General features: G+C 53.7%; 9 protein-coding genes across 9 annotated transcripts; 3 read left to right on the top strand and 6 right to left on the bottom strand.

The window, feature by feature from the left end:
- Nucleotides 1-2,228: 2,228 nt before the first annotated feature.
- MRS44_006345 (uncharacterized protein) lies at nucleotides 2,229-4,810 on the bottom strand (the record flags this gene model as incomplete). Its single annotated transcript, XM_046268037.2, has 8 exons — nucleotides 2,229-2,291; nucleotides 2,350-2,416; nucleotides 2,469-3,012; nucleotides 3,066-3,506; nucleotides 3,557-3,665; nucleotides 3,713-4,602; nucleotides 4,668-4,705; nucleotides 4,755-4,810. The coding sequence occupies 8 exons, from the start codon at nucleotides 4,808-4,810 to the stop codon at nucleotides 2,229-2,231; spliced, it is 2,208 nt and encodes a 735-aa protein (XP_046140061.1).
- A 923-nt stretch (nucleotides 4,811-5,733) lies between these two features.
- On the top strand, nucleotides 5,734-6,828 carry MRS44_006346 (uncharacterized protein; the record flags this gene model as incomplete). Its single annotated transcript, XM_046268036.2, has 3 exons — nucleotides 5,734-6,254; nucleotides 6,311-6,392; nucleotides 6,460-6,828. 3 exons carry the CDS (start codon nucleotides 5,734-5,736, stop codon nucleotides 6,826-6,828), a joined length of 972 nt encoding a protein of 323 aa, XP_046140060.1.
- A 301-nt stretch (nucleotides 6,829-7,129) lies between these two features.
- MRS44_006347 (uncharacterized protein) lies at nucleotides 7,130-10,623 on the bottom strand (the record flags this gene model as incomplete). The annotated part of the gene is made up of 6 exons (XM_046281883.2): nucleotides 7,130-8,945; nucleotides 9,015-9,560; nucleotides 9,608-9,720; nucleotides 9,774-10,216; nucleotides 10,265-10,479; nucleotides 10,529-10,623. 6 exons carry the CDS (start codon nucleotides 10,621-10,623, stop codon nucleotides 7,130-7,132), a joined length of 3,228 nt encoding a protein of 1,075 aa, XP_046140059.1.
- A 926-nt stretch (nucleotides 10,624-11,549) lies between these two features.
- Nucleotides 11,550-12,821, bottom strand: MRS44_006348 (uncharacterized protein; the record flags this gene model as incomplete). Its single annotated transcript, XM_046274627.2, has 1 exon — nucleotides 11,550-12,821. The coding sequence occupies one exon, from the start codon at nucleotides 12,819-12,821 to the stop codon at nucleotides 11,550-11,552; it is 1,272 nt and encodes a 423-aa protein (XP_046140058.1).
- Nucleotides 12,822-13,317: 496 nt separating this feature from the next.
- Nucleotides 13,318-13,932, top strand: MRS44_006349 (uncharacterized protein; the record flags this gene model as incomplete). Its single annotated transcript, XM_046274626.2, has 2 exons — nucleotides 13,318-13,464; nucleotides 13,519-13,932. 2 exons carry the CDS (start codon nucleotides 13,318-13,320, stop codon nucleotides 13,930-13,932), a joined length of 561 nt encoding a protein of 186 aa, XP_046140057.1.
- A 673-nt stretch (nucleotides 13,933-14,605) lies between these two features.
- MRS44_006350 (uncharacterized protein) lies at nucleotides 14,606-16,569 on the top strand (the record flags this gene model as incomplete). The annotated part of the gene is made up of 6 exons (XM_065621730.1): nucleotides 14,606-14,668; nucleotides 14,782-14,799; nucleotides 14,852-15,639; nucleotides 15,721-15,980; nucleotides 16,064-16,205; nucleotides 16,257-16,569. 6 exons carry the CDS (start codon nucleotides 14,606-14,608, stop codon nucleotides 16,567-16,569), a joined length of 1,584 nt encoding a protein of 527 aa, XP_065477802.1.
- A 398-nt stretch (nucleotides 16,570-16,967) lies between these two features.
- MRS44_006351 (uncharacterized protein) lies at nucleotides 16,968-20,096 on the bottom strand (the record flags this gene model as incomplete). Its single annotated transcript, XM_046268032.2, has 3 exons — nucleotides 16,968-18,867; nucleotides 18,921-19,778; nucleotides 19,834-20,096. The coding sequence occupies 3 exons, from the start codon at nucleotides 20,094-20,096 to the stop codon at nucleotides 16,968-16,970; spliced, it is 3,021 nt and encodes a 1,006-aa protein (XP_046140055.2).
- Nucleotides 20,097-20,803: 707 nt separating this feature from the next.
- On the bottom strand, nucleotides 20,804-21,244 carry MRS44_006352 (uncharacterized protein; the record flags this gene model as incomplete). The annotated part of the gene is made up of 1 exon (XM_065621731.1): nucleotides 20,804-21,244. The coding sequence occupies one exon, from the start codon at nucleotides 21,242-21,244 to the stop codon at nucleotides 20,804-20,806; it is 441 nt and encodes a 146-aa protein (XP_065477803.1).
- Nucleotides 21,245-22,170: 926 nt separating this feature from the next.
- MRS44_006353 (uncharacterized protein) lies at nucleotides 22,171-22,635 on the bottom strand (the record flags this gene model as incomplete). The annotated part of the gene is made up of 1 exon (XM_065621732.1): nucleotides 22,171-22,635. The coding sequence occupies one exon, from the start codon at nucleotides 22,633-22,635 to the stop codon at nucleotides 22,171-22,173; it is 465 nt and encodes a 154-aa protein (XP_065477804.1).
- Nucleotides 22,636-24,901: the final 2,266 nt, after the last annotated feature.

The raw sequence follows: 24,901 nt of genomic DNA on the forward strand, positions 1-24,901 counted from the left end.
GGCAGCAAGCGGGCCCGGAAGCCAACGGTATGGTATGGGCTTCTGCAGGACTACCTACGACTAGGCTAGGATCGAGATTAGGAAGAAGGAAGAAGAAGGAAAGGAAGAGCTCCAATAAGGAGCAAGGGGGAGGCAAGGCAAAGCCATGGGTTCTCCCATCTTGTCGGAGTTCAACTCCACCGAACGGTAACTACGCCAGGGCACTCGCCGGGGCTCTCACCAGGGCAAACCCGCACATGGGCAAGCTGAGGAAGAGGCCGTTTCCAGATGGATGTCAGTACAAGTCCAAACCCCGCGCCTGTGCCATCCATGGTAGGTCGCTCTCATGGGATGGGGGGCGTGTCATGTCGCATGAGGGTGCGTGTGCGACGACGACGGACGATTGGCCGGCCGGTCTCCGGGCCCCGGAGGACCTTTAGAGCTTTGACACCCAAGTTCCCACTCATGGAGAAAGGAATTACCTGCTAGAGATTCAGATGCAGACTGAACTGATTAGCTAGCGGGCCATGACCCCAGCAAAATCACGACAAGGCGGAACGGCTGAATCGTAGGTGCCCCACTTGCCGCCGGGCACGTGTGGTAGATGTGCGCAACGGATTGGACTTTGAAGACGGGGATCTTACACTATTCACTACCATTACTCTTCCAGACGAAACGAACCAACGGACGATGTAGGCAACTCGCACCGTTTTATCGACGCCTGGGCTCGGTCGATGATCTGGGCAATGGTGCATGGTTAGACGTCTGACCGAGACCTCTTTCTGGTCAAGCCCACCGTTCAGTTCATTACCACTCCCATCTACGGATGCAACTTTGAACTGGACCCTGCGACACAGTTGCCCCTGACTTGGCGTTTGACACCCTTGGTTGATCCCAGTGGGGGAGGAGTGTTTCTTTCTTCTGGTTGCCACGGCATTCATTGTCTTGCCTGACGAGAGCAGAGTCTGCGAGATGTGAGATTTGGGAAGTACAGAGATGCATGTAGTAAGAGTCTCGAGTCAGCCAGCAACAGCAGAAGATGCGTATCAAAAGGACCAAGATTTCTCACATCATAAAAAAAAATACCCTCAAGATGATGTCTGACGCTTGTCAGTTAGTTAGGGTCCATGTCGTCGGGTTTTTCTGCAAACCAGGCCAGGCCCTCTTGACGATCCATCCATCCAGTGGACCAAATCATGGGGTAAATAAACTGTAGGGCAGGAAAAGCAACCTCGCGAATCGGGTCTTGACAGCGCAGATCACTTTTTGCCCTTAATCAACGGGCGGGCGCCTGACGATAGTCTTTATAAACAGGCAGCAGCAGTCTGATTGATCAATGGGGTCCGACGATCCTACGGTTGCCTGGAGGGATTTCAACCTCTCAGACATGTTTATCTCTTCATGTCTCTATCACGATCAGCTGAAAGACGACCAAATCAAAACGTCGAATCCTTTGCTGCGACCAGGAACACGAAACATTTACCATCAGGGGGGAGCCTGGCAAACGCAACCCAAGACGTCGATCGCAGAAACCTGGACTTGCCTTTTTTACACATTCCATGCCTCGGCATGATAACGCACACCGTTAGTTACTGTATGCCTCTGATCTACAACGCTTTTGCAGCCGCTACTTGATTCTGCCCTTCCCTCCACATGCAAAGCGGGCGACACAGCCTCCGCCCTGCTGCAGCGGCATCTTTCAACGACTGCATATTCACCTAACCAAGAGCAGCCAGAACATTGACGTGTCGCCCACCATATCAATGACTGCCTTGGCTGCTGGCACGCCTGCCTCAGACGGTTGTGGCTCTTGTCGGGCGGGAGGGTGTCCCCGTGAGCCAAGCAAGCCAAGCAAGCCCCCAAGGCCAGATCGCGAGGCAGTCTTAGCACGCCCTCCTCTTGATTAGGGTCGACGGGGCGTTCTAGAAGGTTACCCATGACGCATGAGGCTGGTGCATCTCTTTGTCGACGAAATAAGGTACGTATCTCCCGCCTTTGCTCTCTTGTTGACCGAGATCAAGCACCATCTTTTCAAATATTGGTCGATAATATCCTGTCTTTCAAGGGGTTTCAATCTCGAACCGCACAAAACTCAATTCCAGGAAAGTACCCAAAGTTCAAGCCAATCATAACCTCGTAACCATCCATATGCCACCAAGTCGCCATCCCAACCCCGTCGCTCCTCAACCAATGTCGACCCTTACTCAACATCGTGTCAACTCCTGCCCCGTTGCCTCACATCAAATGTTTCACGAGGCCTTCTCGCTTGGAACAGCGGAAGCGCTTTTCTTTCCGTTTTGGCCGGCAGCAAGCTGTTACCACCATCGTTAGCCTTTTCAACCCTTGTACTGAGCATGGGTAGATACTTACTTGCTGCTCAATCATTCTTCGCCCAACCTCAATTGTCTCCTGCATACCCCGTTGGCGTTGCCAGAACCTGCACCTTCCTGTCAGTACACCGAAATACATGGGCCTAGAGTCAAACCTACATCTCTTCAGGAGTTCCATGGCCCCGGATCGACGCCTGTCGGGCCTCCTCCTCCAGGGCTTCACGAGTGATCTTCTCGCTATGCTCAATACCGGGTGCCGCAGCCTCTTCAGCCGCGTCTTGTCCCAAGTTCTCTTCGAGCAGTCGCTTCTTCATCTGGAATCGTTCCTTGCGCTCCTTCTGCAGCCCGGGGCTATCAAGTTTGCTGAGCACAAAGCGGACCGCCAGCTGGACAACCAGGTAAAAGTGCTCCGCAAACAGAATGCTCAGTAGCAGACCCCACGCCTTCAGGGGAGACGGCTCGCCTTGGGTGCCGTTCTTGGAGTTGCTGCAGAGGTACACAATAGCCGAGCTTGTGATACTGCCTAACCAGGAGAGGAAGCTCAGGGCCGTCAACCAGGGGCCAATCGAGTCGGTCCGCCAGGGGATGGGACGCCGGCTGCTGATGGCGATCTTGAGTGCGTCTGATCGCAACTCAACCCAGTTGTTGACAAGGAAGCAGCAGGCCGCCAATGGCCAAGCAACCGAGAACATGGCGACGTATCCTTCACGCAAGTCAGAACAGCGGCATCATGTATCCTCAATAACGTAAGCTTACCAAACTGCATCACCATCTCACGGTAATCTCCTGAGACGTCGTACTCCTCCAGAGTGCACTCTTTACGGACACGCTCAAGGAATTCGGCCTCCTCCTCGTGGTCCTCCTGCACCTTTGACCCGGACTTGAGCTGCTTGGCCTTTTGGAATGCTTGTTGCTTGATGTAGGGCACCACAACCTCGGTCGCAAAGTTGACGATCTGGGCTGTCACGGTGAAGTAGAACATCTGGTTACTAATTCGAGCAGGGTTGATCTGAAACTCCCGTGTTGGCAACTCCTTCTCGCTAAAGGTGAGGGTCTGGGCGGTCGCTCTCCAGAAGTTGAGGAAGGGATGCAGGATATGTCCAAACGGAATGTAGACAAAGGCCGTGAAGAACAAGGCCATGTAAGAAGTCATGAAGTTGAGCACAAACTGCTTCTGGATGAGAGCAGCATCGTGGGCTAGCATTGGTCAGCTCAACTGCGTATCCAGAGACAAGACGAGTCCCTACCATCTACAGTTGCATAGTTTTCCATGGCGTTCAACTTCTCAGCAGCTCCCATGAGGACGCTCGAGATAGTTGGGGTTCCAATAACGAGGAAGATGGTAGGCAGAAATCCCTAACGGGGTCAGTGGCGCTCTCAGAGGTGAGATGACTGATACTTACGAGATACTGCTTGCCTGGGCCACTATAAACCTCATTGATGAACACCTCGAGAGAGTTGCAGGTCACGATGAGGGCACCCAAGGCAATGACACAGGCCAGAGCGAAGGGGATCTGGAGCAACTGGGTCTTGACTCGCTTCATAGGCGGGTAGACCTTGACAGGCTCGCCAGTGATGGGGTCCTCAGCCTCGTGCTCCCACTCAAATTCGGGTCTGGACCGTTGAATGTTGGAGACTCCTCGGACGCCCCACTGGACGGCAAGATCGACTTCTTGCTTCTTCCAGTACTCAAAGAAGACTACAGACCAGAGGCCGCATAGAAGGGCGTAGAGGTATGAGAATTGGCCCAGAAGCAACCAAGCACCAAATCCAAAAGCGGACGGGATGACGAGGAATCGGAAGTAGGACCGCAGGAAGGCAAAGTAGAAGGCGACGCTCTCGCCAAACTTGTCTCGGATGTTGTCGATATCGGTCTGTTCCAGAGTATACTTGCTACTCCATTTCTTGATCCATTCCTTGTTGAAGGAATGACTGTGAAGGGGAAAGATGGAATCGACGTGCTTCCACTTGGCGTTGGTGGGCGTAACTCCGGCGCCGCCCTCGTTACGGGGCTTGGTGATCATGAGGTAGATCAAGCGCAGACGCTCGGCCTCGATGACGGGCTCATCTTGCAGGGCCTGTGCGATATCATTAGGGGGGGCCGAGACGCGGACGCCGTGAAGCCAGTCGCCGAGGCGAGCGCGGTAGACCTGCTTCGCGAAGAGGTCGGGAGATGCGACTTTGACAAAGACGAGGAGGGATTCGTTTTCTCCATGGCGAACTTCGGTAGCTAGGCCGACGGCGGTGAGGGCTTGGATGAGTTGCACAAAGCCCGCTTCAGCTTCGTCGCGCTCTGTGGAGGGGTCATTGGTTATCGGAGGAGTCTTTGGCAAGGGAGAATGGCGGGAGAGGAATTACCTGCGGCAGGGACCTTGTAGTGAATTACAAAGTCGACGCTGGAGCTGTCAGCTGGGATTGATAGAATGTTGACTCTCGTGGACAAACCTAAAGTTGCTTTCGTGGCCGCTGCCGGGGTGGCTAAAGTCCTTTAGATTGGACATGGTTCGTAGGAGATGCTCATGCGAGGGAGATGTTGAAGCTGAGCTATTCAGAGGAGAAAGAAGAGGAGGAGGTTATCGACAGAGGGAAAAGAGGGGGAAACAGGATACGGTCGATGACGCTCCAACAGGATCCAAGATTTGGAGAAACAAGCTTCAAAGCAGCTCAAGAGCAAGAGCTTGGCTCTTGGAGTCTTGAAATAGCAGAGGGGAACATGAAAGTGGGAAGATTGGCGCGGGAGGCGACGTCACCATCCGATCTTAGGGCAAGAGCTAGGGAGGGTCCGTGCTTTCAGCTGGACATGGGTTCAAGTGAGAGGTCATGATGTATCAGAATTGATGCAGATATTCAGCTGCTGTATAAGATGAGGCCTCATTTTTGTTATGATTATTGATAGATACTATAGTTGCTGTTAATATCTCCGCTGGCCGTTACAGTTGCAGGTGAGTGCAGCTTATTATAGAGCCAGGCTGCTGATCAGTGACCGTGACATTCAAACCATCTCATGCTAACAGACGCAACATGTGATATTCACATACTCAAGATGAAAGACTCACTCTTGTTCTACCCTCTCATCATGGCTCTCATACTTACATAAATACCACATCCTCGTCTCAACTGTCCTCTCACCCAGTGGATTCCTCGCTAAATACTCCGTAATACGGCGTGTTCCAATGGATCGCTTGGCCACCAGCAGAGGCCCCCCTAAATGTCACCCTGGGAGCGCCCCGCAGTGACGCTAGAGGCTCAGTACCCCGTCGTCACCACCACGACCAAGCTCCATCATTCCCTGAAGCTCCATCTCACTCAGCATCACCTCGATTCTTTACTCCTGCCGACTCGCAATTAGACGCTCGCTCAATTGACGCACTTCACGCTCATACCCTCGTCGGAGGCTCATCTCCAATCCTACAGTATTGCCATCATGGGTCTCCTCACCTGTCTTCGCCTCAGGCGACGCAACCAGTGGGAGCCCATGACGCTCATTGACCACCTCCTCTCATCGCCTCTTACATACCTCTCTTTTCTCTTCTACCAGCTGGTCCTCCTCCTTCGTGGTCGTCCCTTTCATCCACCCCGAGACAAGCCCGCCATCCGTGTTGTGTGCATCTCAGACACGCATGACCTCACCGTCGATATTCCCAGGGGCGACGTCCTCATCCATGCTGGCGACCTCACCAACGCCGGCACCGTCGCCGACATCCAGAAGCAGCTCAATTGGCTCCGCGCGCAGCCGCACCCTGTCAAGGTCGTCGTCGCAGGTAACCACGACAGCTGGTTTGACCCCAAGAGCCGACCCGAAGAGGATGTTCGCTCGGGTGCCAAGCCTGACCTGGATGGATTGATCTATCTTGAGAGCGCATTGACCGTGCAAAAGATCAAGGGCCGCACTATTTCCATCTTTGGAGTCCCAGATATTCCAAACATCGGCCCCAAGGAGTTTGCGTGAGTCCACCAACCACTGTATCTGCGATTTTACACTCAGACGCTGACTCCTCTAGCTTTCAATACACCGATGAAACTCAACCTTGGCTCAGCAAAGTTCCCCCTCAAACGGATATTCTCATCACCCACTGTCCTCCAGTAAGTTTTCTCGCCATCTCTCTCATGACGACTCTCTCCCGTCAACTTCAACTTACACCGCTCTCAGAAACATCACCGCGATCTTGGTCTCGGCGACAGTCATCTCCTTCGCGAGGTATGGCGCGTAAAGCCCCGTCTCCACGTCTTTGGCCACGTTCACTGGGGCCATGGTAAAGAGTCTGTCTACTTTGATGATCTCCAGGAGACCTATGAGCGCCTCATGTCACGTCCCCGCCGCGGTCTCATTCGGGACTTTATCCCCAACGAAGCGTGGCTTGATATCCTCCGTCTCGTGATTCGCGGCCTTCACAGTGTAGCTTGGAAATGGCTCATGTCTGGACCCGGGAGCAACAATGGCAGCCTGATGGTCAACGCAGCTCAGATGTATGGAAACTCGGGCAAGTTAAAGAACCGAGCCGTTGTTGTTGACATTTAAAAGCCAAGGCAAGCTCGTGTATTTGTATAGAAGGTCCCGTCGTAGCCACATCATAACATGATCACCAAGCATTATGGTGGGGAAAGCATCAATATCTCGTCTTTGCATTAAGATTTATGTGTAGTGTTCCAGTACTTCGTAACGTAACCAAGACAAAGGAAAGAAAATGTTTGCAAAGGGTATACCTGCCTTACCGATGCCCGCCTCTCAACGTTATCACCCATTACATCTCACGAAGAGACATCAAAGAAAACCAAACAAAGGAAATGAAATGGTTTGACAAACAGTCATGACAGTTTCATCACAGCAGCATCGCGAATGACAGGGCCACAACCACAGACAACACGGTTCTCGTCTTGAGGCCCTTGGTCGCGCTCCACGCCTCACCAACAACCACGGGTTGATCCGGCGCTCGCGGCGTTCCAGCAGCACTGGGTGTTGCTGCACCCGCGTTTGCAGGCTCCGTTGGAATGATAGGCTGATCGGGTGCTGTAGGCTGCGCGGGAACAATATCTGGGATGGCACTGGTGTTTTCAGGAGAGTCGATCTGTGAATCGGCACTGTCCGAGGGCCGAATAACAACAACGATGGTCTGCTTTTTCGTCCTCGTTACCACGAGATTGTTGTCCAAAGTTTCCTCGGTTACCACCTGGATGGTCTGGTATGAGGTCAGGACGGTGGTGATTTCATCAGGTGCTTGAACCTGATTAGGCTGGGTCGGCTGGGGTTGCTGTTGATCAGGCTGCCCCTGATTAGACTGATCCTGTCCAGACTGTCCTTGACCAGGCTGCTGTTGACCAGATTGGCCCTGATCCGACTGCTCATCAGGTTGTCCTTGATTGGATTGTTCCTGGTCGGATTGATCTCGGTCAGGCTGTTCCTGGCTAGACTGCCCTTGGGTGGACTGTACTTGAGCAGGTTCCTCTTCATCAGTCTGTCCTTGGCCAGGCCGTGGCTGATCAGGCTGCTCCTGGCCAGATTTTCCATCAGACTGTCCATTAGGTTGTCCTTGACCAGACTGTCCTTGCTTGGATTGGATCTGGGGAAATTCTCCTTGGCCAGATTGCCCCTGACTAGATTGGCTCTGATCAGATTGGGCCTGATCGGATGGACTTTGGGAAGATTCTCCCTGGCTCTCCTCTCCATTTCCAGACTGATCTTGTTGAGACTCGCCACCATTTGGCTGGGCCTGACCAGTACTGCTTCCCCTCGCCGGCACAGTAACAGAGACTGTGATGGGAACAGTCAAGGTGACAGCGCTCTCGCCATTAGCACCGCAACCATCGCACTCGACGACCTTTGTCTCCATGGGCGGTTCCATTAACTTGGGTGTCTCACAATCGCAGTCTTCGTACAACAAGGTTACGACGCTCTCTTGCGGGACAAGCGCGGCAGGATCCGAAGGGAAGACGGTAAAGTACGTGACTGTAGTTCTGACACCGGGACGCTCTAGGTCGGCCATGACAGGAAACACAGCTCCCATGCCAGAGCGACTAGGATCTCCAAGGACTCGAGTAACGGTTGTTGCTCCAGGAATCTCGAGCTGAGCGATGCCGTTGGTAGGGAAGTTAGCCGCTCCAGGGAGACCGAACTCAGTGATCGTCCGGGTTAGGGTGGTTGCTCCGGAAGCATCAGGCTCGACAATGACTTGAACCCGGGTGTTTGCGTTAGGTTGAGCCAAGTTCCCGACAGCTCTAGTGACTGTCGTCACTTCAGAGGGGCCGAGTTGAGTGATGACACGAGTGACGGTAGAGTCAGCGAGGGTATTCGTTACAACCACAACCTCCGTCACGTCATCAGTGACAACCGCAGTAGGCTGACCATCAGAACCAGTCTCCCCAGCTTGGTTATCTGAATCATTCAGATCAACTCGACCACTGGACGTAGATGGGCGAGATGCTCCCATGCCGGGCGGTGGCTCAGGCGTCTCCGTGTCCGCGAGAGAGGCGTAAACGGTGAGGAGAACACTGCTGGGAGCATCTCGACGGGCAGGCATCCAACGACGGGAGTTACTGGTGCTTCTAGCAGCGAGACCACCGCAGAGCTGCTTGTCGTTGCCAGGACATGGCACATCACAGTCACTCTCGTCGGCGACAGCACGGGTGTTGGCGTCGAGTCTATCAGCGCAGTAGCAAGTTCTACTGTTGTTAGCATTCATCTTTACACGTAAGGGGCTAAAAACTTACTCTTCGTAGACGCCGATATATGTTGTACCACCACAGGCCTGAATACAGCTCTGAATGGTCATATCAGCGCTCTGGGCTGTTTCGTCAAAGGTTAAGAAACCAGTTCTTGAGCCAAAGCAGCCAATGTATGAATAGTTGTCGATACGGTCAGGGTTGACTGAGCTACCGCCGCCTACCACAGGCAGAGGGCTGACAGTCGGGCTGCTGGTTCCCTGCCCGGGGATAGTGACCATGATAGTTGAGTGAGTCGTCATGGTCTTGGTCATGGTAGAGGTCGATTCTCCTGATGTTGTCTGGTTCGAGAACATGGTCCGACGAGTTGAGCTAGAGGGATTGGCCGAACCAGGCGTGTCGGGACCGCTGGGGTTAGGTCCGTTGGGTTCGCTGGGGTTGGGTTCGTTAGGTTCATTAGGTTCGTTGGGATTGCTGGGGGCGGCGACAGGAGTAGTTGGCGAGATGTCATCCGATGACTCTTCGCTAGAAGGGAGAACCGGTGGGATAGTCTCATCGCGTGAGTACACATCGATATAGGCGACATCCCAGTACCTATAGTTGTCAGCATCATACACCACAAATCAGACTGTTCAACTCACGTGTTCTCAAAAGCCTCGGGGTTGTTGGCGACATATTCTCTACAGGTAGGTGCCAGAGCTCTACACGTCTCAAAGCTCTGCCAGGTTCCCTCACCATAGTCGCCACAAAAGTTCTAACAGGGTCAGCTCAGCCTCATCAACAACTCTCTTCCAAGTAGAAACTCACAATATTGAGAACGATGTTCATGTCATGGTAAAAATCGTCGACATTGCACTTCCTCCCTCCAAAGAGAGCCTGTGGAAGTCCCCATTTCTTGGGATCAGGTCTCTTGGCTTCAATATCGGCAGGGATGGCGCCGCGCGGGAAATGCCAGATCTTGATGTACTCAGAGTCCCATTCCATAGCGTAGACTCCTCCATTAGCAGCATTGAAGCCATCGCCATAGGACGAAGTGTCACTCGAAGGTGGGTTGAAGCCGCATCCAATGTTGTCTGTACCGACAAAGCAGTCCAGATTTCGTCGTTCACCTGAAAAGAGGTCCTCGTCTGCAGGGTCTAGTTGACAACCCTCGGCAGTATGGCCAGATATTGTGTTGGTGTAAGCAAGGTTGGCGCCTTCAATGATGTCGATCTCGCCGCCCGAAGGCCAGTTGGGGCCATAAGCCCAATCTGTTGGATGTCAGTGTGAGGCCAAGTAGAGTTGGTTTGAGTACATACAAGCTGGCCAGGTACCACATTCTGACGGGGGCATGTGTAGAAAGTCGGCGATGAAGAGACCATGATGAAAGGCCTGTTTACTCTCGAGTCGAATACTCGGTCTTCCCTCATTGAGTCCGTACTTCTCGGTATTGTCGACCCCTAGGCGGACGACTTGCGAGAAAGGTTCGACCGAATAGAGACCAAGATCAAGGGCATCTTCCTGGCTTTGGTACCTATTCTCACGTTAGCTTGTTAGGTTGTCTCTTCTCAACGAGCACTTACTGAACAAATCCATTGGAAAGATCCATCCCATTATGCCAGTTGAACCCATACAACAGTTCCTCCCCAATATAGGAGGTATTTAGAGAGTAAGCCATATCAGGCCACACACAAAATGAAACAACAAAAGAAAACTGAAGAACAGACCAAAAGGAAAGGGGAGACTTCAGAAAACTGTTTGGAAGATAGTTAGGGTCAACATTTGAAAACAACGGCGGGCATCAGCGCCTTCTTTTAACCTATTCAGTCGTCCTTGCCTGGGAGCGGCGAGCGCACCATGGACGCATGAGGAATTCGATGCCTGGCTGGGCAAAACGTCTGAATGCATACGTCTGCGAGGCTGACGACGATGAGCCGTGATGAGACACCACGAGACTCTTTGAGCCAAGACTTGAGCACAATGGTCAGGTTATGGGAAAGAGAATGCTACGTGAGTAGACCGACCTCTTTGTTTGCCATCCCATACATTCCACCTCGGGCTGCTCCGTCTCAACATTGCATTCAAGTTTCTTGGGTCAATTGCCAAGAATAGGTAACCAGAAACGTCCATCTTTCGAGGAGAGGACTTGGTGAGACATTTAACTGATAGTTCGGGGTGTGAGTCGGATGTTAACTAAGACATGACATTCCAGGCATGTGGATGAGCAGGTTGGTCAATAGATGAGACACTAAAGGGCAGCACATATCTCGGTTGAAGTGCTACTTGGCAGTATAGTAACATGCAAATAGGCAACAGGAGGTAATATCCAAAGAGATTCATAGTAGAAGCCAATGCTCTAAATGCCTTGTTGTCACATCATGATTCTCATGATAACTTCATAATCCTTGGGTGTAGATAGAATAATGCCTCTGATGCATCTGTACTGGTGTCTCATTTTAATTAGATTCCAATATCAACCCGAATTGAGACTCGATCAAGCCTCCTCAATTAAGGGTGAAACAACCCAAGACGCCCGGGTATTGAAAATTGCACGCTTTTTTTCCCACCCAAATTCGCGTCCTCGACGCATGCAGCTCGCTCCCTCTATACCATGATCCGTCTTAAGCCCTCAGTTCCGCCCAGCACACGCTTCCCAGTGACCGCGCATCTCCCTGCTCCGCTCTCCCACTTTCCTTCGTGGGCCTCCATGAACTCCTCCTGTTTCGGGTGTTGTCCTTCCAGCCACTTGTGGATGCATGTGTAGCAGTAGACGACTCCAGTCTGACAGGCTGTCGGCGTGACAATCTCGTCAACGCAGATTGGGCACAATGCCGAGTCCTCTGGGAATGGGACTGTGAAAACAGGGAGCAATGATGGTGTGGCAATGGGGGCATCCTCGGCTGAAGGAGTCGTCTCGCCCTCGTTGGTTGTCTCTTCGCTCTTCTTCTTATCTGATCCTCCCTTGCGACCCAGCCCGGATATCACGGGCGGAGGGAGATCAACACTCTCTGTAGCCTTTCTTGATAGTTGCTTTGCAAAATCAGACTGATACCACCACTCTAGAAACTTCAACGCAAAGATGCTGGTCGGCAGCAGAAGAGACAGGCCAGAGAGTAGCCGGGGTCCCATCTCACGAGGGTTCAACAATGAGCGCAACCCAGGTCTATGTCCCCTCTCGGGTGTCTGGGTCAGGGCCTCGATGGCCTTGTAGTCGGCGCCCGTCATCCTCCGCACACGAGTGCCTATCAGCCACATGAGCGGGCTATGATACTTGCTACCGTCGAACAGGTAGGCAAGGTTGAAGGCCAGCATGGCAAAGTAGTAGCCAGCATTGACGCTCGGGTATATGTTCCGTAGGAACCATCGGTAGTAGTACAGGAAGCGGTCGCGAAGGGTCGGGTTATCGGGCATTCGCGTGTATGCCGCACCGAGCAAGGCTCTGGGCGCATTCACCTCGTAACTCTCGTCTAGCTTCCGCTTGAGATAAGGGATACCGACGAGGACGAGCAGATTCTTCCACACGTCCTTTGTGGACAGCTTCAAAGTCTCGCGCACGAGATCAGGGGCCGACATGCTCGCGCGGGGGACCTCGGCATGCAGACCCTTCTCGCGCTTGAGCCCGTAAAAGTGTTCTGTAAAGGAGCCGCCGCGGGTTCGCAGGTAGTGGCGCTCGACGAGCAGCATGGCGGCGGCGTAGATCTCATCGAACGAGTTTAGTATGCGCAGGAGATATCGCGGGTGTCGATGGGTCGCGATGGTGAGGAGGTAGCGGAGGGTGGGCGGGAGGAGGGCGTTGAGCTGCTGCTCGGAGAGAACCTCGAAGAGGGACGGCTTCTGCTCGTCAAAGGTGCCCCGAAGGGCCGTGACGAACTCCATGAGGTTGCTATAGATGCGCGACTTGGAGGTATTGATAGATTGGGGTGATGAGGAGCTGGGACACGCGAGTTGAAGAGTTGCACGTGGTGGATTCGCAGATGATGCTCGATGATGGTGGAGTTGGGAGGTGGATTGACCCCCGAGGAATTATTAGCGACCCCAGATTCCGACCGCGATCTATTCCCTTTTGGCGCGTTGCCGTTGGTGGAGGCCGGGGGGCGCCTGTGACGTTGGCCGATGTGCCTCGGCAACTTCTGGCGTCTTTCCTAGAAGGGGTAATCATCAGCAGTTGGGAGTTAGTTATATCAAGCGTAGTTTTCAGCTTTTATTGTTAGTATTTGCTGTGTATTTCTCTTAGCTCCTAGGTAAAAGGTTTCTCTTGTTCATCTACCTCGGCCGTTCCCAATTCGGCAATAATACGGAGCACTCTCTCTATCAACAACACTCCCCCATCATCACTCACTCACCATTATCACATTATCACTCATTCACCATAATGTCTGATACACGGGACAAGAACCTCAAGGCGGCTGCCGAGTCTATGAAGGGCCACCGAGAGGCAATACTGGGAGGCGGCCCTGAGGACAAAGTCAAGGCATGGCTTCAGCTCACTAAAGATGAGAGCGGTCATCTCAAAGCCGGGGTAAGCAATGGCCTGCATCTCATCATATGCTCCATCGTCTAACATACTCTCCAGGACTGGATGCACTCCCTCATCCCCCATCTCTCTCTAGTATCCGTCAACGCCGAAGGACCTCATCCGTCATGTGTCTTTTCTTACACAGTGCAACCCGACAACTGTAACCGCCTCAGGAACTTGCACGGAGGATGTGCGGCTACTTTGTTCGACTGGTGCACCACGTTGCCGCTCGCCCTGGTGAACCGGCCTGGATTCTGGCTGGGCATGGGCGTGAGCCGCACCCTCAACGTCACCTACATGAGGCCGGTGCCGGTGGGTGAGGAGGTGCTCATTGATTGCGAGATCATTCAGGTCGGCAAGAAACTGGCAACTTTGAGGGGAACGATGAGAAAGAAGAGTGATAACTCGCTGCTGGCTGTTTGTGAGCATGGAAAAGTGAATATCGATCCTGAGCCAAAGGCCAAGATATAGATTTCATACGGCAAGAATCTCAAGGGTCACCTGAAGGTCGATGTTGGGGAGGTTGCGTGAAGGGGTGAGATAGTAACCTTCTCAGCTGGCAAAAGGCAAGGTGTTCATTTTCAATACAGCTGCTTGATGCCCGTCATTAAAGTTATCAATAATATTGCATAAAATCTTTTGATATGTCTAGTGAACTGTTGGACTTAGATCCCAAGCCTCTATTGCAGATATTATTGAGATTGTTGTTGAGATGCAGGTTGATTCCAGATTCCCCAATGAGGCAACCCAGATAACATCGAAATATATTACCCACGAATAGCACTATGACGCGTACACTGCAGAACATTCACGTGTACCAGACCAACTCTATTTAAACACTATTCACGAACAACTTATTTGCATTATAACCGCTGTCAAAGACATCCTATTATCAACTTCAACGGTTCTCGTGTCTATCTAGGGTAGCGCTGCCGTCATCTCACAACCCCTACCTGCATGGACGTTTTCCGGCTCCGGACGAACCGCTTGGCTCTAACGTTAACCTCCGCAAACCAAACAGTGGAGGCGTCCGCTATCGAACAAAGGCCCCTCCGTTAAGTCCGAAGAAACTCGAGTACAACAGAAACCCCGTCGATATCGTCATCTTCACCTTTGTTCACCTCTTCTTTCACTCACCTCTGAAATGGACGACACTTCCTTGCCCGGCGCTGGTGAATCCAAGCTCCTCACTCTGCTCCCCGCAGAGGTGTTGCATCATATACTGCAGTTTCTCCCCCCGCTGATCTGGTGTTGAGAGTGCCCTGTGTGTGCTCGGCCCTGCACGCTTTCATCAAAGGGAACCGTAACTTGTTCCGCCAGGTCTACCTGGATGTGCTTGTGCGTGCATTTCAAGATATATCTCTCAGAGATGATGGTTAATGAGATGTAGGATGAACCCACTGATAATACCGGTCTGAACTGGGAGCAAGAGGTTCGAGATCTTGTTCGACTTGAGACGATATGTAATCGCCAAGCTGCAGCGGACAAGGTGAGATTCAAGCGCATCGCCCTCAGAAGCCATCTTGACCACCAAAGAACATCTACTGAAACTTATCAGAGGGACGAACTGGACTTTGTTCACCACATCGTCACTCACCTCCTCAAAAACGCCTCTCCCTCGGATGAATCCGTCAACCCCTCCCGCACACACGCAACCTCGCGCAACGCCGCCCTGCTGCAGCGCATTTTCCGCGATGGAACCACTTCAGAGGCCTTTCTCCAGCGCTCTTCTCTGTTTGAGCGTGTTCGTGACCATCACCACCACTCAGCATCTGCAGCCCCTCAGTCAGTAAATGCGGACCGTAGGGCCATTCAGCAGAAGAGCGCTCATCTTCACTGCCTCCATGGGCGGCCCATTCTGAATGCTGGCCGTCTGCGCTCTCACAGGACTTATCCGTTTGCGTGCTCCAAGGTGTACGATATGCGCGAGTACACCATGAACTCCAGATGGGGTCCCTTTCTGGCTGATGGCTCCGACGGTGTCGACTGGGAAAAGGTCGAGGCCATCCTCGTGGTCCTGAGCAACAATGTCGGCCCCAGACGCAAGGTTCCTCAGATATTTGGTGAGATCTGGGACAAGCCATTCTCAGGCTCCTGGCCAGACAGCTTCAAAGTCCCTCCGCCGCGCGACCTGACCTCCCTCGAGGCCCGCGATCCCTACGGCGTCACAGGCACATGGTACCGCGTTTGTTACCCCCCTCATCCCCCATCCCCTCATTCTTTTTCCATCTCATGATCTGGGCGAGACTGACCAACAAGGCACCAGATTGTCTGCTTCCTCGACTACAGCGACTTCTTTGCCTTCAACTTTCCTGATCACGATTTTGTCGCTCCTCATGCGCCACGACCTGCCCTTGACGTCGGCGAGGCTACTCGTTTGATAATGCTCCGTCTCCAGGTCACATCCATTCAGAACCCCGGACCGGACGATGGACAAGACTTGCCAGTTGTGCACTTCAAAGGCGTTTCGCGGTCCCTGGATGACTCGTTCGACCACAACGCCAACTCAAACATCCGAGGTAAGTCTCCAGTTTCCTGTCTTGGCCAGCTTCCATCATGACTAGCAGCATGAGAACTAACAAGTGAGCATTCGCCTCGAAAGGTACCGTCCGTCTAACCCGGGAGGGAGAAGTCCGCTGGACAACCTTTTCCATCTTTCATGGCGTCGAACGCTGGCGCAGCGAAGGCGTCCAGATCGGTGGCGTGCGCTCAGCTCGCGGTGTAGTGGGTAACTGGTTTGATAGGTATGTCTTCATTATCCCATCCAGTCTTCAACGGCTACTTACCCCGCGCAGAGACTATGATGACCATGGCCCCGCTGGCCCTACGGCGTTCTGGAAGGTCGGAACTGCTGATCAGGTCGCCAATATGGAGGATGACCTCCTGCCGAACGCCCTCTTCCTCCCATATGCAGCTCTCATCGACATGGATGCCGAGATTGATCTCGAGGCCGACATGTCTTACAACTCTGACGACGAGGACGAAGAGGATGATGACGACGACGAGATGGACGGAGAAGAACTGTCAGAGTTGCTGCACGATGCAGAGCTACCTCTTACGGATGTCGATGTTTCCGACTTGATAATTGTTCATCACCAACAACTATGAATGAATTGGCATTGTTAATTTATTAGAATAATCGAAAGCATCATGGACACGGGCAACATATCACAAGCTACACGATTGAAAGAGCAGAATGAGTGAGGATGGCGAATGCGCCCATCAGTTTTGTACTTCTCCTGCAACACCGAGGAGCTAGAAAGGAAACGCGCTGTCGTAAAGACATTGGGGGTATTCTAAAATACAAAAGCAGCCCATCATATGAAGCCTCCCACCCCTTCTAATCGCGACATGCATGTCGCTTTCATCATCAAACGTCTTGTCTCAAATCCATCATGCCCTTCCCTTGTTGTGTCCTATATATTCCATCTCTTGATTCCATACGCCAATTTCCGTATATCCCAGTATATGTGTCCCCACGCCTTCAAATCACACCCAACCCCCTTTTAGTGTATCGTCCCGCCCTGGTTGAGGATGATGCAGTTGTTCAACAGAGTTGCCGCTTCGTGCAAGAGCTCCCATCGTGTCCCCTCAAAAGTGTCCTTGAGGATCATCAGGAGTGCCGTATTCGCGTTGATTCCCGTCCTGCCCTGTAAGTTGCCTGGGTTCTCGATGGTACCGAACTTGATAAAGTAGTTTCTCATGTGTTGAAGTTTCTCCTGGCGATTTGTTGGTAGCGGCACCTCCGGACAAGCTCCCTCAAGAGCAAAACCGTAGCTCCAGACTACCAGCGCCGCAAAGTACAGCACCCAAGGTCGGTTCAGGAGAACGTCATCACGCGCATCGTACGGCTCATCCAGATGGTAACCTCCTGCATGTGCGGGTGTCACCTGATCAGGGGCCAGCACAGAGCACAAGAACTTGAGCGCATAAAAGGCCGCATCTCTTGCTCGAGCGGAATGGGCCCAGTGGTCCTTGATACGCCTCTGAGCGCTGTTAAACTCTTGCGGGCCAATAGCACGGCCAAGAAGACGCTTCGCTCGCGCAAACATCTGGCAATCCACAATGTCCGCATGCATGGCCATGTGTGCCAAGTGGTGCAGAACCGTACGGCTCTCAAACACAACGTTGAACTCGTTTCGTTTCAGGGCGTCATCTCGATAGGGATCCGAAGATTCGCTGCGATCCAGATGCTTGTCAAAGTCAACCTTCCACGTGTCATACGCGCGAGTAAGTGTGGCACGCCATCGGTCTCGGCCACCAAGAGCCTGGATAATACCACCGCCCAGCACATTGACTTGAAGATCCCGCTGATGCATGTGCCACGACACGCTCAAGAGGCCTGCCATCAACACGGTTCTCCCGAATGAGGTTGTGTGTACCTCCTGAGCGCTTAGCGTTCGCTTAAGACCTTCCAAGAACGAGGTCGGCTTGATTCCATTCGACATCAAGTTTGACTCGATCCGCCAGACCTCAGAGCTACTTCCAGCCCGCCACATGGATTCGTCACAGGGAAGGGGTAGTCTCATCTCGTGAGCGACCATTACCGCCGAGTGGCCAAACATAGTAGCGTGAATCGAGTCGACAATAAAAGCGGCAAAGGCTGCGCGCCTGGTCGCTTCGTTCGTAACCCAATGCTCCCACCACTTGTCGGCAGTTCCGGTCGAGCTCGAGGTGGACGACTGTCGTGATCCGTTGGATCCATCTCGAGGGTTCGGTGGTGAGTCCAAGGCCGACTTTCCGATTAGGGAACGGCCTCGCCGCATTAAAGTGATGGTGGTAGCATGGTGGATATGAGCTCTCTCGTGCAGTTCTCTTGACGAGTACATCTTTTCGTATAGCTCGAGAAGAATGAGAGCTTGGAACACCCATAGCTTCGCAGGAGGCCGGAAGCTGACGTCCATGAAGATGTCCCAGCGCAAGTGCCAAGCAAGGAAGTTCGAGAGTTGAGCGCCAGCCTTTGTCACCTTGTGCCCATGCGTTCGATCCAGGCACGCAGCCCCGATAGCCATCATGGAGAGCAAAAGGAGGTTTGGTGTCTTGTCAGGAGAGAATGTTGGCTTATGAAGGATAGGCATCTGGTCGCTGAAGTGATACCAGTAGGAGCCAATGTATGCCTGCATCATCCTCTTGCTGAGCATGTGGTCGTTGTTCATGCGGTCGCCCTCAAGAATATCATCCCACTGGCGTTCAGATGGAGAGTGCTTGTTGTCATGGAAGCGCTCCCTGATAAAGTCGAATAGCTCCTGGCTCTTCTCCTCGGATATTGTCGCTTCTGGTACTTGTTGATCCAGAAGATTATTGACGGCCATCACCTGCTGAGGAGCAGTCGGGAAATACCCCATCGAAGCACTGTCGGTGCCGAGAAGAGACATGTTGAACTGGTTACCTTGCAATTCACTGTAGCTGAAATCATGTCAGTCCAAGAATCCCAGATATTCGTGTTGCGTGATACTAACTTTGTGTAGCTTGGGCCGACTACCGGGGTCATGGCCTGGCCGGGCGAATTGAAGAGATATGCCATAAAGTCCTCAGGCATGCCGACGTAAGGTGACTTGTTGAGATCGCCAGCTTCTCCAAAGACAGGGACAGTCGCGGGCATAGCCATCTGATCCAACATCATCAACTCACTCGCCTGGGTTGTTCCAGGCTCCGTGTACTCTGCCGAGGAACCGGTAACCGAGTTCTGGGGGTTGGAATATTGTGCTGGAGGCAGGTTCATGGGCATCACATTCTGCTGACTGACAAATGTGCTGGCCTGGGCCATATTGTTTTGCTGGTTTGGGAAGACCTGCTGGTTTGCGATCGGTGACATGACGTTGAATGGTGTGTTACTGGCCGACATTGACTGTCTCTGTGTCACCGAAGGGGACTGTGGCTGGCTAAGCTGGGGTGTGCGGTTATCATAGCCCGGGTTTGGAGACATGTAGCTGCCCAGGCCGTCGGGTAGTTGCCCATTTGGATACATCCCGGTGGGAGTATTTGCCATGGGCGAGTAAGGGTTCCCGTTCGCGTCTAAGGCTGTTTGATACGGCATGTTGGAGGGGTGAGCCTTTGAATAATCGACCGGGTTGCGATTAAACTCGGGCGAGTTTGTACCAGCACCAACTCCCACTCCAACACCGGCACCATTGCCAGGAGCAATCACCGGAGCGATATTCCCTGCTACAGAGTCCCTCTGGTTGAGCTGAGAGCCTTTCGCAGCATGTCTGTCCATATGCCGCTTCAGCAGATCTCCTCTTACGAAAGTTCGCGTGCAGTTGGGGAAGTTGCAGTGGTAGGTCTGCTTCGAGTTGTGATTTAGCTGGTGGCGGTACCTGCGTATCGTTTGTCAGCATACAAGTCCAAGTGTTGCACTGAGACAAGACATACAGATGCTCTGCTCTTGAGTAGCTCTTCCCACATCCCTCAGCAGTGCACTCAAATCTCTTGTCGAGACCTTTCCGGCTTCGTCTCCGTTTCCTGGCCGGTCCAGGGCCGTCCGAGTTGGAGGACGCGCCGTTTTGGCCGTCATGGTGGCCTTCAGCCTTGACATCCTGCTCGGCGCCCTCATTCTCGAGTGAGCGACTTCTTTGCCGACCACGGCCGGAAGGATTCGATGCGTCGATGGGCGAGGGGTTCTGGGTATTCCCCATTGCGCCGGAGCTAACCGGAGATATGGGGAGGATCTGTTTCAGGTCGTTTGGATGTGAGGCTAGAATCGATGCCATGACCTGAGGTGAGAATGGAGGAAAACGGGGTCGAGAGCGGCGCGGGACGGGTGTCGAGAGGAAGGGTCAGATGGCACAAGGTTGTGATCTGTAGACAGGACTCCACCAAGGCAGGCAGTCATAAGCCAGAAACGACGGGGGCGCGAAGGAGCAAGCTCCAGCAGTTGAGGCTGCACAGTCGCAAAGTGTCGCGGCGGCGTTGCCGCAGAGGATGGCGGGGTTGTGACAGCCGAGGGGCCGCGAGAGTGGGACAGGGCGGAAATAAATCGATAATTGCTTCGTTTAGACCCCTACGGATTGATGATTGGATATTGCGCGTGAAGCATGACAGCGCGAGGGGATCAACGCCGTCGAGCTGGCGGGATGCGTGAAGAAGAACAGCAGCGCCGCAACGGAAGGTCGGCGTGCGGCGTCGAGGTCTTGGACTCGGGGTGGCCCAAGCGGATGGGTCGAATGGGAGCTGGACTGGTTCCTTAATGTCAGCAGGCGAAGTCAAGAAGAGGTGTCGCGTGTTTTTGCGGGTAAAATGCTATGCGAAGTGGATCGAGTAACGACAGGCCAGCTTTGGGGAGACCGGGATGTGGGCCGCAACTGGAGACTGGGTGATGCCGAAACGGCGCGGAGACCACTTTTTAGTCATGGGCACCGTGATTCGCCGTCTTGCCTGCGTCTTCAGCTTGTGACGTACGGAGGCTGTTGGGAGAGGCGTTGTCGAGGCGCGAGTGAGGCTTTGGTTGTCTTTGCGGTCCTGCCTGGGCCATGGAATAGTCCAAGATTTGGGTGTAACAGTCGGCTAGAATGCGGAGACTCCACGAGACGTAGTGGAGAGGAGAACCCTGGGAGGGAAAAAAACACCCTTGTCCGGCCGGCAGGCAAGCAAGCAGGGTCGAACGATACACAGCAGGGACTCGAGCGGGTGCAGAGAGACACAGAGATATATCCAGCGTGACGGTTGAAGGTGCTCGACGTTGACGGGTAGTGTATAACGGCCCGTTGTTGATGAATGTCCAGGCAACGGCAAGCTGCATTGGCGCTGTGCATGCAATGGACGGCGGACGGATACGGCCGTTCATGTGGAGTCGGGAGATGACCGAAGGAAGAGAAGAGGGACAGATGTGAAATGCGACAGAGGCCGAGGTGATACAAGATATGAAAGCACACGAATAGTTACCTTGGATGTATGTATGCGATGATGTGCAGGAGATGCAACACTGAACAAGTCGAGGCTGAGGCAGATGCAAAGATGGATGGCTGATGAGATGTGATGGTTCACATGAAAGTGTAAGGACTCGAAGATCGAAGGGCGGCAGGACGTGACAGGTGAGATGAGGAGGCGAGCGAGCGAGGACCGAAGGCGTCTTTGGCCGAGATGAGATGAGATGAGATAATGATGGATGAGATAATCAGGAACCACGGCTGCGTAAAATGAAACGGGCCGTCCTCCAAATAATAATAGCTCAGGCACACGCAGCAAATGCAACAACAAGAGCCGCCCAGAAGCCAAAAGAAGCAACACAGACTCTCCGAGGCTTCGAAAAAAAGGTGGGATGGATCAAGAAGTTGCTCTGGGGAAGTGGCAGCAAGCGGAAACGCGTGGACGCGGGTAGGGTGGGGGGTTCAAGAGGTTCTTTATGGCAGAGACAGACCCCTTGGACGACAGAGTCTCACCAACCGTCCAACCTTTAAACCCATCACCATCACCATCACCCCCAATCCACACCCAAGGGTCCCAATGTCCAATCCGAGCCTCGACAATCGACAAGCCTCTGCCCTTTTCGTACCAAGGCCTTGCCCTCCTGGTAAAGCGCCCGTCTGCCCTCCACTTGCTCCTCCACCCTCGCCTCTCCATTGCTCCACCTTCGCCTCTCCACCCTAACTCCTTTTGCTCCGACAATGTGCTTCGTCTTGCGCGCGCACGCTCGCTCACGCCTCTCGCTGGCTACCACCTCCAACCATCAACCCTCCATTCCGTCTCCGCTCGCGACTAGCGTCGCCTCGTTCACGCCCTGGCCTGGATGTCCGCCCGGCCTCCGATCATCGTCGCCTTGATCTTGACGATTTGACCCATGCTCCTGCAGCAGGCAGCCTCGACATTGGCATCTGTGGACAGAGCAGCATCTCGAGTACGACAGAGCTGAACAGAAAAGGGCCGTCCAGACTCGGTAGTCGGCCGGGGGGCTGCGGACCCATGGCCGGGGAGGGGATGCTGGCAGGGGTGTAGCGCTTTGCCAAAGACTCTTTTGCTCGCCGTGGCCGGGCATCCATGATCCTTCCCTGACGATTTGGTTGTGCACTCATGGCTCGACGCCTGGACCTCCCACGGTCGACGGTTCCATGTTGCTGCATGGAGACCAGCAGGGAAACCCGATGCCGGGTTCTTCCTCAAGGCACCGCACCGCACCATGGAGCCCTGAAGCTGCGCTGCGCTGCGCCCAAGAGTATGTACTTGATCCGTAATGCTCATGGTCCCGTTGGTGGCTGATGGCAGTTGGTATGTTCACTCTGAGACATTCGCATGGGGGTCAGCCAACTGTTGGTTCTTCGCGATGTGGGCTGTGCTGGTGTTGACCGTCCTGGTCGATGGACCTGCCTGCCATCTTTCAGCGCGATGCGCCATGTCCTTGATATACACGACACGACAGGATGGATCGTCTACAAGCAGACCAGTCTGTGCTCGCTCCCGCCGCCGCGGGCAACCGTTGTTGATGGATGACGCCTCGAGCTTCTTCTTGACCGGCTGGTCAGGCTACGATGGGGCTAATGTTCGTTCCCTCGCTCACGGGCCACCTCAACCTGGCGCTGTCACGTCGCCGCACAGCTGCTAGTCAGCGGCCCGCTCTAGGCTGGCTGCTGGCTTTTCATCAGCATCAGCAGCTCGTTGTCCGTGGCATGAGCAGTGGCGTGCCCATCTGTACCCTCCTCCCGGGTCCTCGGGGTGGAGACGCGGCATACGGACGGACCACATACGGACTCCTGGGATTGTTGATGACGCCGGCGCCTCGACGGAGACGGACGCATCTAGTAATACGTTCGGGACTGAGCCAAGGCGTTCATCTAGCCCCTTGAAATGCCATTTGGCATGAACCGGGTTCATCGGCAATCTGGCGCTTGGTCGTGTGCCTAAGTGCCCGAGGAGAGAGCCCTGGACAAAGCAAGCAAACCAAACATGGATCTATCAAAGCAACTGTAAATGACCACCGCCTGGGCACGCCGGTACCGGTACTGGGGGACTGAGACATCCACCACATGAGCGGCTCGCCATGCGTGATGATGCTCCATGACAGCGAGCCGCCACCGTACCTCGAGGTCTTTGCGCTCAACAGAACAGAATACGGCTGGTTGGCAGCCATTAGGTATCATGCAAATGCGTGATCCATATGTCGGCACCGCAACCCCAGGTCAAGGCCCTGCATTTATGAACCAGGTGTGGTAGCATGCCATGCCTCCCAGCGTCCCCTCGGTCGTCGGTGTGGGTTTGTCGATCGCTGATCTGCACCAAGACTCAGAAAGGCATCTGGCAATGCTTCGCCGAGCAAGGCTGGAACAATGCTCCATCCAAGCTGAAGTGGCTTGCGGTGAACGATATCGGAACCGCCGTGCTCTTCGAGAAAATCTTGCGATGGCACATCCTGGCCCGGCTTACTTCGGATTGTTCAAAGTTGGACGCACTTGCTGAGGACCTGTCATTGTGCTCCGAGGAATCTCGATAGTCAGACGTCAGCGCAGCACACAATGGAGCCAAGCCAATATCGAGATCTTGGACGAACGAATCGCATCCGCGATTGACAACTGGGCAGTGGCTAATTGGATCCAGGCGTGCCGTCGGCCTCTGATATGGCCCTCGGGCTTTCTGTTACGAGAGGGATTCGAGAGAATGAGGCTGTCGTCCATCAAGCTGGAATTGGAGCAACCACCACGACAGCCAAGGCTCCAGGCGGCTGAGTTAGTGGGGTGCTGGCTGAAGCTTGGGCGGCCAGGGTGCGCCATTTTCTCCAACGCCCAACGCTCACGCGGTTTGCCAAGGCCCAGCGGCACGGTTAACGAAGAGGAGACTGCAAGGGATTGGCACTTCTGACGAGCATGTTCCCCTGGACCCTGCAAATAGAGAGTTTCAACTGACATGGGGCATAGGACTGACCTCCACGATGATCTGATGGTCCGGCTGGCAACCAGAGAGCTGGAACGCCAACTTGTCAACCAAGTTAGATGACAGGCTGCCGAAGTCTGCCCGTCGAGACCGAGATCGGTCGACCTGCTGTTCGGTAACTATTATGGCTGCACTAACTAACATAGTCAGGCCAGCCCAATTAATCTCATTTGCTGCTAGTCTTGTTTCGAGACAGCCCATTAAACCGCTGACCCAGCGGTTCCATCGAAGGCCCAGAGAAACCAGGCATGAGTGGATGCAGAGATGGTGGGATTTCAGAGCTCGCTACCCTTTCATCGCCTTAGCGCCAGCAGGTCGCTGCCAGAGTGGCCCCCCCAGATTCTCGCTTCTCCACAGCGGCCGGCACGTTTGGCTGGGAATGTTGAATTACGATGTACCCAGACAGCCCTGCTGAACGCTGCGTCTCTCGCGTCTGCAGCTATTTCTTAGGCACGCAGGACCATTATAATCCGAAGAACCCTGATTTGTTGCCTCCTGGGGCCAGCAGTTGGGTCGTAGCACCCCTTTCGACAGAATCCTTATCTGCTGGAGATTGATTGGGCCCCTGATATCATATACACAC

The sequence above is a fragment of the Fusarium solani genome, assembly GCF_023522795.1.
Source record: "Fusarium solani strain SB1 chromosome Unknown bctg00000003_1, whole genome shotgun sequence".
In the NCBI taxonomy this organism is placed as follows: Eukaryota; Fungi; Ascomycota; class Sordariomycetes; order Hypocreales; family Nectriaceae; genus Fusarium; species Fusarium solani.